Source organism: Hyaena hyaena, unplaced genomic scaffold (genome assembly GCF_003009895.1).
Source record: "Hyaena hyaena isolate Hyena2069 unplaced genomic scaffold, ASM300989v1 scaffold_467, whole genome shotgun sequence".
Lineage (NCBI taxonomy): Eukaryota > Metazoa > Chordata > Mammalia > Carnivora > Hyaenidae > Hyaena > Hyaena hyaena.
The window spans coordinates 573,271-586,243 of record NW_024081100.1 but is presented as its reverse complement, the minus strand read 5'-3'; the positions used below and the strand labels follow the sequence as shown (position 1 = coordinate 586,243).

The 12,973-nt window shown below is 38.6% G+C and overlaps 1 protein-coding gene across 1 annotated transcript; it reads left to right on the top strand.

The window, feature by feature from the left end:
- Positions 1-757: 757 nt before the first annotated feature.
- Positions 758-12,366, top strand: LOC120246366 (DNA-directed primase/polymerase protein-like). The gene is made up of 6 exons (XM_039253834.1): positions 758-982; positions 1,170-1,251; positions 2,534-2,746; positions 8,896-8,993; positions 9,886-10,015; positions 12,259-12,366. Exons 3-6 carry the CDS (start codon positions 2,567-2,569, stop codon positions 12,364-12,366), a joined length of 516 nt encoding a protein of 171 aa, XP_039109765.1. The 5' UTR covers positions 758-982; positions 1,170-1,251; positions 2,534-2,566.
- Positions 12,367-12,973: the final 607 nt, after the last annotated feature.

The following is a 12,973-nucleotide window of genomic DNA, read 5'->3' as shown; positions in this document are numbered from 1 at the left end:
TAAAAGTTACTACATTTGATAGAAGAGGGTCAGTTTCTCACTTAGGTTGCCTAAATATGGAGGATTTATATCTGTATGTGAAACAGATTAAAATAAATCTTGTACTCAGAGTCTAGCATTATGGTGCCCCATATCACTTGGTATTGAAAAAGCCATTTCATTAAAAATTATCCCATCTTTTCAATCCTGTGAAATTGTATTCCTTTCCTCGGCATACCTGTTATGAAATTTATGTTGATGCCTTTAGAATTGTTTCTTGGTTTACAATTTATTTTTTTTTAAAGTTTATTTTTGAGAGAGACAGACAGAGCCAGAGCACAAGCTGGGGAGGGGCACCGAGAGAGGGAGACACAGAATCCAAAGTAGGCTCCAGGCTCTGAGCTGTCAGCACAGAGCCCAGTGCAGGGCTCGTACCCATCAACTGGGAGATCATAACCTGAGCTCTAGTTGGATGCTTAACCGACCAACTGAGCCACCCAGGCGCCCCTCATGGTTTGTAATTTATAATTTTCATGTGGATCAGGTGTAACTTTTTTTTTTTAAATGTTTTACTTATTTCTAGGAGAGAGAGAGAGACAGCGTGAGCAGGGGAGGGTCAGAGAGAGAGGGAGTCACAGACTCCGAAACAGGCTCCAGGCTCCGAGCTGGCAGTCAGCACAGAGCCCGACGCGGGGCTCGAACCCACGAACCGCGAGATCACGACCCAAGCGAAAGTCGGACGCTTAACCGACTAAGCCACCCAGGCGCCCCTGGTGTAACTTTGAGAGAGTAATCTTTCTTAGGTTTGTTATGGTCGGAGTCAAATGTGAAATTTAACAGTCCTGACATTTTACCATCTCCGTCTTTTAGGAGGAACCTATTTTTTCTTCCTGGGAATGTATCATTTGCCGGTGAGTTTGTGTTGTTGCAAGGTTTTCTGCTAAAATTCAAGAGAGTATTTATCAACGTGATAAGCACAAGTACTGGAAAGTCATTGCCAAAGGTAAATAGGCATTTTCCCCTCAAATACTATAGTTTATGTTTTAGTTTATAAAACGAATATGTGTTTTCTATATAGGTAAATTATGACATAGATGATATGCATGAAGAGAGACTACATCGGTTATTTATGTCTGTGTAAAACACCAAGTCAAAGCTTCTAGGCTTAAAAAAAATTTGTTTTCTTCCAGTTCTGTGGGTTGAACATCTTCTTACTGGCCTTTGACAGATCTCACCTGAACTCATTCAGGCTTACTTCTGCATTGAATTCAGGTGGGTGGAGGATCAAACTAGCTTAACTCAATATATCTGACAGTTGGTGTTGGCCTTACCTGGGGTAACTTGCTTCTTCTCCAGATGGCTTTTTGTCCTCTATGAGGCATGACAGTCTCAGGGCAGGACTACAGCATAGCCAAATCCAGTGCAGAAGCGCTTCTTGTACCACTGTTTGCTTCACATTTGTTGGTGTGACATTGACACATTGAGATTCACATTGTTGATGTGACTAAAGCAACTCACATGGCCAAGCATGGAGTCAGTAGGGGAGTGGGCTCAGGCAGCATCTGCTGATGGGAAGAGTGGCAGAAATTTTGTGGCCATTATCTATGTAGGATACAAGCCTTTTTCCCCTTCAAAAAACTCATACTTTTTTTTTTTTTTTTGGTAAGTAAACCATAATCAAAAGTCGAAAAAGTATTGCCTGGTCCCCTCACCTTGACATGGCTAAGATGGAAACAAAAATACATATTCTTAATAAACAAAAGTGAAAAGACCATCATTTCACATTGACTAATCACAAAAATACAGTCAGTAACAGACATAGGTTAAAATCCATTTATTCCTGTCTTTAATCATGCTTATGGTTAACATAGACATCCTAAAGCGAAACTAGCCAATATTTCAATTTCCATTTGTACACTGTGTTGTCCTCCTAACGGTTGTGTTGGGCGAAAATACAAGAAATGGAAAGAAACAGAAGAAAAGGGAACTAAGAGTTGCACAGTGGTGTCTGGAAATGAACTCTGCACTGAGAAGTAGTAGCACAGGCGTGATGGCCAAAGTGGTAAGACCTCTTGGGCAAGGTCAATGTGCTTGATGCATTCAAGTGGTTCTCATGAAAGTCATAATGATACAAAACCCACTTGGATTTACATGTGACTTTGTAAGCTACAAAACAGTTTCTTATGTGTTAACACATTTATCCTGATAATTACAAGTATTTAGGATGATATTAATCTCCATTTTGCAGTTAAGGCTCAGGGAGCTTCTAAAATCCTAGCATTATTAGATGGAAGAGGCAAGATCTAAAGATCTTGATAACTAGCCATGTTGACCTTAAAACTTCATGTGGTATATATATAAAAAATTTTTATAATACTTTCACATAGATATTTCATTATGTATATTTCATTATATATATGTGTGTGTGTGTGTGTAGGATAAGGAAATAGCCATTAGGAAATGGGTTTTGAAGTTTCACCAAAAAAATATATATATTCTAAACCAAGAAATGGATGTCCTTGGTGGTTTTAGTACTGATAGAAATCTTACACAGGATAGGATTTAGTTTCCCATAACTTCTGAACCAATGGAGAGAAAATGGAAAATAAAACTGAAGCAAATTGAAGAACGAGCAGCTCGTTATGAGAGGAAGCCATTGTCCTCAGTATACAGACCAAGACTGTCCAAGCCAGAAGAGCCACCTTCCGTTTGGAAACTATTTCATCGGCAAACTCCGGCGTTTAATTTTGTTAAAAGCTGTAAAGAGGTAATTTTCTCATCTCCTGCCTTTATTTCTGGAGCTACTATAACTTCCGATTTCTAAAAAAATAAAAAGATCTATTGCTTGTGTTCATTTCAGCCCACATGATCTAAAGAATTGTGATCTAAATATCAAACTGTTTACAAAACATATCCCTATGAATTATTGGCCATTTACTTTATATTAAGAATGAAAAACGACATGCATAGTGCCAGTTTGAAAAATTTGTAATGACAATTAAAAGTTTTATTTAAAATATAGTTGACATAGTAGTGTATTAGTTTCAGGTGAACAACATAGTGATTTGACAGTTATGTACATTATAAAATGCTTACCACAATAAGTCTAGTGACCATCTATCACCAACGTTACTACAGTATTATTGACTATATTCCCTATGCTGTCCTTTTCATCACCATGACTCATTTTATAACTGGAAGATTATACTCTTTAATCCCCTTCATCTATTTCTCTTGTCTGTCCATGCCTCCCCCAACTCCTCCCGGCAACCACCAGTATATTCTCTGTATTTGAGTCTCTTTGAGGTTCGTTTTGTTTTTAGATTCCATATATAAATGAAATCACGTGATCTTTTTTTTTTCCTAACTTATGTCACTGCATAATACCCTCTAGGTCCATCCATGTTGTGAACAGCAAGACTTCATTATTTACGGCTCAGTAATATTCCTTTGAGTACATATACCACATTTTTATCCATTCATCTTCAGTGGACACTCTGGTGTCTTCCATATCTTGGCTATTATAAATACGGGTAAAGACATTCTTTGGAATTAGTTCTTTCATTTTCTTGAGGTGAATACTGAATTACTGGAATTAATGGATCATATGGTATTTCTATTTTAATTTTTTTTTGAGGAACCTCCATTTTGTTTTCCCTAGTGGGCTGCACCAACTACATGCCCACCAGTAGTGCATAAGTGTTCCCTTTTCTCCAAATCCTTAGAAACATTGTTATCTCAGTGTGGTTTTGATTTGCATTTCCAGAATGATTAGTGATGTTGAGCGTTTCTTTGTGTCTGTTGGCCATCTATATGTCTTCTATGGAAAAATGTCTATTCAAGTGCTCTGCATGTTTTTAAAATCAGATTTTTTTTTTTTTGGTGTTGAGTTGTAGGAGTTCTTTTATTATTTTGGATATTAACCCCTTATCACATATCATTTGTTAATATCTTCTCCCATTCAGGAGGTTGCTTTTGCATTTTGTTGGTGCCCTTTGCTGTGCAAAAGCTTTTTGTCTGGTATAGTCCCAATTGTTTATTTTTGCTTTTGTTTCCCTTGCCTGGGGACCAAGATCCAGACAAATATTGCTGAGACTGATGTCCAAGAGTTTACTGCTTGTATTTTCTTTAAGGAATTTTATGGTTTTCTGTTTTGAGTTTATTACTGTGTATGGTGTAAAAAAGTGGCCCAGTTTTCTCAGCACCATTTATTGAAGAGACTGTCTTTTCCTTATTGCATATTCTTGCCTCCTTTGTTATAGATTAGTTGACCTTAAAACTGTGGATTTCTGGGCTCTCTATCCTGTTGCATTGATTTATGTGTGTACTTTTATGCCAGTGTCATACTGTTTTGATATCTGTAGAATTGTAATCTACTTTGAAATCTGGGGTTGTCATACTTGCAGTTTTGTTCTTCCAGAAGATTGCTTTGGTTATCTGTGGTCTTCTTTGGTTCTGTAAAAATCTTAGGATTATTCTAGTTTTGTGAAAGATTGATATTATTGATGTTTTAGTAGGGATTGCATTCAGTCTGTAGATTGCTTTGGATAACATGGACATTATAACAGTATTACTACAGATCCATGAGCATTATATATCTTTCCATTTGTGTTGTCTTCAGTTCTTTTATCAGTGTCTCATGGTTTTCAGAGTACAGGTCTTTTACTTCATTGATTAAATTTGTTCCTAGGTATTTTATTCCTTTTGTTGCAACTGTAAATGAGATTGTTTTTTTTCTTTCTGATAGCTCACTATTAGTATATAAAAGTATACTCGATTTTTGTATGTTAATTTTGTATCCTGTCACTCGGTTGAATTCATTTATTCTAATTATTTTTTGGTGGAGTCTTTAGGGTTTTATATGTAGTATCATGTCGTCTGCAAATAGTGACAGTTTTACTTCTTCCTTATCGATTAGGATGCTTTTTTTACCCTCCTTTTTCTTGTCTGATTGCTGTGGTTAGGACTTCTAGGACTGTGTTGAATAAAAGTGGGGAAATTGGGCATCTTTATCTTTTCCTGATCTTAAAGGGAAAGCTTTCAGCTTCTCATTTAAAAAAATTTTTTAATGTTTTATTTATTTCTGAGAGAGAGAGAGAAAGAGGCAGTGAGAGAGGCAGCGAGAGAGGCAGCGTGAGCAGGGGAGGGTCAGAGAGAGAGGGAGACACAGAATTGGAAGCAAGCTCCAGGCTCTGAGCTGGCTGTCAGCACAGAGCCTGACACCGGGCTCGAACCCACGAACTGTGAGATCATGACCTGAGCCAAAGTTGGATGCTTAACTGACTGAGCCACCCAGGTGCCCCTTTTCATTGTTGAATATGACAATGGCTATGGGTTTGTCATATATGGTCTTTATTATGTTGAGGTGTTCTCTCTATACTTAGTTGATAGTGTTGGGATATGGAATTTGGTCAAATGCCATTTCTGCATTTATTGAGATGATTATCTGATGCTTATCCTTCATTTTATTAAAGTGGTGTATTATGTTGATTGATTTGAGGGTATTGACCCATCCTTGCATCCCTGGAATAAACCCCACTTGATCATGGTGAATGATCCTTTTAACGTATTGTGTTAGATTTGCTAATACCTTGTTGAAGATTTAAAATTTTTTTAAATGCTTTTTTTAAAATTTACTTCTGAGAGAGAGAGAGGGAGAGAGAGCATGAGCAGAGGAGGGTCAGAGAGAGAGGGAGACACAGAATCTGAAACAGGCTCCAGGCTCCGAGCTAGCTGTCTGCACAGAGCTGGATGCGGGGCTCGAGCCCATGAACCGTGAGATCACGACCTGAGCTGAAGTGGGACGCTTAACCAACTGAGCCACCCAGGCGCCCCTTGTTGAAGATTTTAACATCTGTGCTCATCAGGGATATCAGTCTCTGATTTTTTTTTTTTTTTTTTTTTGGTAGTGTCTTTGTCTGGTTTGGTTTGAGGTTAATGCTATTCTTTGAGAACAAATTCAGAAGCATTCCTACTTCTAATATATTTTGGAATAGTTTGAGAAGCATAGTTTTAACTCTTCTTTAAAAGATGTTTGGTGAGGCGCATCTGGGGGGCTCAGTTGAGTGTCCGGTTCTTGCTTTTGGCTCAGGTCATGATCTTGTGGTTCATGGGTTCAAGCCCCACATCAAGCTCGTGCTGATGTCAGAGCCTGCTTGGGATTCTCTCTCTCTCTCTCTCTCTCTCTCTCTGCCCTCTGCTGCTTGTGCCCACTGTCTGTCTGTCTCTCAAAATAAATATGTAAACTTAAAAAAAAAAATAAAAGATGTTTGGTAAAATTCACCTGTGAAGCCATCTGGCCCTTGGCATTTGTTTTTGGGGAAATTTTTGATTACCATTTCAATTTCATTACTAGTTACCCATTTTCTCTTTCTTTCTGATTCAGTCCTGGAGAATTTTGTTACTATGGATTTATCCATTTCTACTAAGTTGTCCAGTTTGTTGGCACATACTTTCTTGTATTAGTCCCTTTATTTTTTTCCCACTTTTTATTTTTATTTTTTAAATTTAAAAATGTATTAAAAAACAGTGACAAATTCACATCATAAAAAAGATACATATTTTAAAAGACATAGGTAGACTTTCAATTTCCAATCCATATAGGAGGCTTAAAAGTTGGCACTATGTTCTAATAACACTATTTTTTTAACCTAATAAGTATAAAAAGCTGAACACACTGAAAAATCAACAGCTTTTCTTAGATCTGTAAGAGAAGTGTTAGAACACAGGTAAACCACTGCCCCCTCCAAATGGGAAAAGATTGACAGACAAATACAGAGAATCACAGCCTCCTGGAGAAAAGACCCATGAGCAGCAACCTCTGCTCTGTGGGAACTAATGTCAAGTTAGGGAAACCTGGACTGTAATTTTTGAATTGCTGGAGTCTCAGTGTGGACAAGTCTGAGGTAAAATCACCAGGGAGACCCAGTCATTGGAGTGGAGGGAGAGGAGGAAATGGCCCCACACTTTTATGAATTTTCCCTTTGGAGCTTTATCAGTTTCTCACAATGAACACCAGAGAAAAATCTCCTTATGCTTCCAGCAGGGAGAAGAAAGAAAGAACCAGTTAGAAATATGTCGAAGCATTCTGTTCTTTTTAACATGGTCTACCCTTAGGAGATACTATTGAACCATAGCTTAAGCTGCCAGGGTTTTATCAGAGCTGAACTAAATAACAAAATACCTAATGAAACAGCTCTCTCCAGCCCACTCTCATCATCCTGCCTCACCTAAAAGTGGGTGGGCTGATAACAGGATGAAGTTCATCTTCCAGAACAGGCCTATTAAAAGACTGATAACTAATCATAAGATGTAGTAGTCCCTTTAATCCTTTGGGTTTTTGTGGTGTCTGTTGTAACTTCTCTTTTGCTTCTGATTTTATTTTTGAGTTGTCTTTTTTTATTCTTGATGAGTCTGGTTATATCAATTTTGCTTATCTTTTGAAAGAACCAGTTCTTAATTCCATTGATCTTTTCTATTGTCTTTTTAGTCTTCATTTATTTCCACTCTGATCTTTATTCTTTTCCTCCTTCTAATTTTGGGCTTTTTTAATTCTTGTTTTGTTAGTTCCTTTTAGGTGTAAGTTTAGATTGCTTCTTTGTGATTTTTCTTGTTTCTTGAAGTAGGCCTGTATTGCTGTAAACTTCCCTCTTTAGAACTGCTTTTGCTGTGTCTTGCATAGATTTGGAACCATTGTGTTTCCATTTTCTTTTGTGTCCAGGTATCTTTTTATTTCTCTTTGGTTTCTCCATTGACCCATTGGTTGTTTAGTAGCATGTTATTTATTTCCAGTTTTTTTCTTGAATTGACTTTTTGGTTTCATATCATTGTTGGAAAAAATGCTTGATATGATTCAGTCCTTTTAAATTTATTGAGACTTGTTTTGTGGCCTGACATATGATTTATCCTGGAATGTTCCATGTGCACTTGGAAAGAATGTATTTTCTGCTGTTTGGGGATGAAATGTTCTGTGTATATATATCTATTAAATACGGTCTAATGTATCATTCAAAGCCAGAGTTACTCTACTGATTTTTCTGTCTGGATAATCTATCTATTGATGTAAATGGGTGTTAGAGTACACTACTGTTAACGTATTACTGTCATTTTCTCCCTCTTTGTCTATTAATACTTGCATACTATATTTAAGTGCTCTTATGTTGGGTGCATAGACATTTACAATTGCTGTACCCTCTTGTTAGACTGATCCCTTTATTATGTGATGCCCTTCTTGTTTCTTGTTATAGTGTTTGTCTTAAATCTATTTTGTTCGTAAGTATTGTTACTCCAGCTTTTTTTTCATTTTCATTTGCATGGAATATCTTTTTCTATCCCCTTTTCAGTCTATATGTCTTTCAATCTGAAGTGAGTCTCTGGTAGGCAGCATATAGATGGGTCTTGTTTTTTTAAAATTTTTATCCATTCAGTCACCCTTAGTCATTTGATTGGACAATTTAGGCCATTTACATTAAAAAGTTTTTTTAATTTTTATTTTTGAGAGAGAGAGATCGCACAAGCAGGAGAGGGGCAGAAAGAGAGGGAGACACAGAATCCGAAGACAGGCTCCAGGCTCTGAGCTATCAGCACAGAGCCCAATGTGGGGCTCAAACCCATGAACCGTGAGATAATGACCTGAGCTGAAGTCGGTCGCTTAACCGACTGAGCCACTTAGGCGTCCCTAGGCCATTTACATTTAAAGCCAAGATTTTGATTGGTGTAAATATACTGTTTTTTTAGTTCTAGTCAGACTAAAATACTTAGTTTTATTTAATATAAAATAACTACTTAGTAATACAGATAGATGTTCAAATTCCAGTTTTCCAAAATTTGATAAGATTCTTCATAAACATTGAATAGCTTCAGTGGGTTTTTGGATTTATACTCGATTAACTTTTATTATTTTTGGTTTTTATGAAGGATGTTCATGTATTTGCTTTGGAATACAAAGTAGGAGATGGACAACGTATTTACCTGGTAACAACCTATGCTCAACTTTGGTTTTATTATAAATCCCGGTAAGTGTGTAAAGGACAGCATATTAAAGTTATATTTCCTTCATCTAGTTATGTTTATGACATTGATTCTGGCTGAATTAACTGTTGTAGTTCTCAATCACACAATAGTCCTTTACTGGTGGAATGGAATTCTGGACCTTCCTTGTCAAGGCAGCACTGAATGATCTCACCAGGTGTTGGGAGAGGAGTACTGTGTAATCAACCGTGTATGTGTTTTGAGTTCCTAAACAATCTATGTCACATGATGACTGAATTCCGCCCCCCCATCACTTTTTCTTACTGAAATTACAAACCTTTTACTTATATAGGATGTTATCTGAAATTCACTTAGCATAAGTAATCTTTTCCTTATCAAGTCAGTGTCTATTCTTATTAGCCTGTGTTAAAGTCCTATCTCTTGATCCACGTGAGAGCATTGAAAGCTCCTGAAGTCAGGTGATTCAGAATATGTTTTTAGCCAATTTTTAAAATACTGTTTTCCTAATGAGAATACAAAACTGAAAAATGCTCATAAAAATATTTGTCGAATCCCAAGAATGTACGTGATATTGGGATTCCAGTTTGAGAAAGTTCTTTTCTTAGACAGGATTTGCTTCATCATGACACCAAAAACCAAAGAATGGTCATACAATGTCAAAATTATCAGCCTGAGGTTGATAAATTTTCAAGTTAAATAATGTCACAGAATACAATCATTACATATTGTTTGATGGAAGCTCTTAATACTGCGAACCATAAGCCTGCTGTGAGTTGTTTGCTTTGCCATGCCTTTATTGTTCCATAGTTAGGTCATTAAATCACACTTAATACAATATCTTGAGATAGAAAAGCAACTGTTATGATGTAAAAGATATAAGATGTAAACCTAACAATCTTGCATTATTCAATTCAGAAAAAATCTCTTACACTGTTACGAAGTCATTCCTGAAAATGCTGTGTGCAAGCTTTATTTCGATTTGGAATTTAACAAACTTGCAAATCCAGAAGCTGATGGGAAAAAGATGATTGCGTTACTCATTGAGGTACATTACAAACTCAAGTTTTTCTCTTTTTATCTGTATATCTCTTCATTCCTTTATTCATTCATTCAGTGAATCCAACCTATGTAATATTTGGCGTCTGTGTTTCACCTCCTTTTTCTTCTCTTCCTTTTGACCTTCATTTCTTAATATGACTTCTCTGAGTAAACTTCTAAAGAGAACGAAGGTTCGTCTCAGGTCCATATGTCTTATAATACTAGCACGTCTACTGTGAAAAGTAGGCTGGAGAAAGATGGCAGTTTGGAAACTGTTTTAAATTGTCTATCAATTCTGTTTACATTATAAATAGCTGACTGTGGTAAAAGTTGGGCCAAGTAATTTTTGCTGTAAAACTCAGGTAGTGAGATGAATTTCAAGAAAACTTTGATTAAAAAGTGTATCATAGGGGCGCCTAACTCAGTCGGTTAACAATATGACTTTGATCTCAGCTCAGGTCATGATCTTACGGTTTGTGGGATCGAGCCCCAAGTCAGACTTGTGCTGACAGTCTGGAGCCTGCTTGGGATTCTCTCTTTCTCTCTGCCCCTCCCCTGCTGGTTCTCTTTCTCTCTCAAAATAAATATAACTTAAAAAAAAAAAAAACCAATAAAAACATTTGTATCATAGGGGTGCCTGGGCGACTTGGTTGAGCATCCATCTTGATTTTGGCTCAGGTCATGATCCCAGGGTCATGGGATTGAGCCTATCTCTGGCTCCACACCCAGCGTGGAGCCTGCTTGAGATTCTTTCTCTCCCTTTGTCCCTCTTCTCTGCTTGCTCTTAATACTCTCTCGCTCTCTCTCTCACTTAACTCTCAACTCTCTCTCTCTCTCTCTCTCTCGGACACTTAACCAACTGAGCCACCCAGGCGCCCCCTTCCTGGTTTTTCCTGTTTAGTTCTATGTACTGGGTAGTCTGCTCTGTTTCCTGGCCTTGAAGGTAGGATCCTCATGGAGAACGTATCCTACCAGGCCCAGAAGCAAAATCTCTCCTGCTCACCAGAACCAGGTGCTCCAGGGGTGTCCTGTGTGTGGGTTGTTATGTGCCCTTCTGTTGTGATGGGCCTCTGACTCCTGTGGGGGGCGATGGTGGGTGGGGCGGGCCGGCCGATCCCGGGCCGAGGGGCGTGGCTGCAGCTGCTGTGCGCTGCTTGTGGGTGCAGTTAGCCTCTTGCAGCCGGCTCTAGGCTTGACTGTGACTGCGGCTGTGTGCGCTGGTAGGTGGGTTGGCCTTTGCTCCTCCTCCTTGGGTAGGACTTGCTTTTACAGGGTTGTCAGGCCCAGCCTTGGCTTACCTGCTGGGTATAGCAGTGTGGGAAGCCACTTTGGAGGGGCACCTGATGGGGTGGGCAGGTTGGGCGGCCGAGTCCGCAGAGGCTCAATGAGTGGTACTAGCAAGGAGGATAGAGAGTGTTTGGAAATTGTATCTGCCAGAGCACAAGAAAAATGGTTTTCACTAGTGCTTCCATTCCCAGAGAAAGTTTCTAAAGATCTCTTCTCCTCTGATACACATACTAAAATTAATACTTTTTTTTAGTGTTTATTTTTGAGAGAAAGCACCTGTGCACAAGTGGGGGAGGGGCAGAGAGAGGAGGAGACACAGAATCCGAAGCAGGTGCCAGGCTCTGAACTGTCAGAGCTCTAGGCGGGGCTGGAACTCACAGACTGAGAGATCATGACCTGACCCGAAGTCAGAGGCTTAACCAGCTGAGCCACCCAAGTGCCCCTAGACCAAGTGCTTTTTTAAATCTGTTACCTCTGTGCTGTGTCTTGGGGTAAGATTGCTCACAAGCCCTTTAAGAGTAGACTAGTGTTGGGGCACCTGGGTGGCTCAGTTGGTTAAGTGACGGGCCCTTGATTTCAACTCAGGTTGGTGAGTTTGAGTCCCACCTTGAACTCTGTGCTGATGGTCCAGAGCCTGCTTGGGATTCTCTCTCTCCCTCTGTCTCCCTGCCCTTCTCCCACTGTCACACACTATCTTTCTCTCTGTCTCAAAATAAATAAATAAACATTAAAAAAAAGTAGAGTCTTGGTTTCCTGTAACCCTCTAGCGCTCTGGGCAGGGCCACTCAGCGGGGGCCTTGAACCCATGGCTGCTCAGGGAGGATCCGTGCCTCTGTGATGGCTCTTCCATTGTTGGTCACTGTTTAGGGCTTGATTCCTGAGCCAGCCTGGTCTTTGCCCCTCCTCCCCTTATTTATGTGGCTTTCCCTTTATACCTTTTGCTCTGTTCTGCTGGGCCCTCAGGCCGCCCTCAGAGGGACTTGTTCTATGTGTAATTGCAGCCTTGGTGCGTCCACGGGAGCAGTGAACTCAGGGTCTTCCTCCTCCACCATCTTTCTCTCCTGGCTTTGATGCAGAAGACATGTCCCCCTACCCCCAAAGAAACCAAACAAGAAAGATACTTTTCTTCTAATAGCCATTAGACCCTTAAAAGCAAATTCCAAAATTTTATTTCATTATATTTGGTAAATGATAATATACATAATTATTTAAAATTTAACCTTATTTTTAGAACAATTCATAGACAGTGATTTTTCTCTGATGTATGATACACTTTTAAATTCTAAGGTAGTATTTATTATATGGCTGTTGTGTATCTAAGAAGGAATTAAGATTCAGAGATTTCTACTGGCACTTGAATAGTGATACCATTAAGAAGCACATTGTATTATAAACTAGAACTACCCCTAATTGAATCAACACTAGTGCAAATCCTGTTTGTAACATAGATTAATAAACGCTGGTGTGGCAGAGATGGTATAGGTATTTAAAACTTTTCCTCCTAATTCTCTATATAATCTTATCCAACTTAGTCTTAAATAACTAATCTTCTACATCAGCGAGAGTTGGAAAGAATTGAAGAAATGTGAGGTTAAAATTATATAGCATTTTTATTTAACATGTTTACTATTTGGTAGAAAAGTTATTAGGATTATTTTAGATAATAAAACCTTCATAT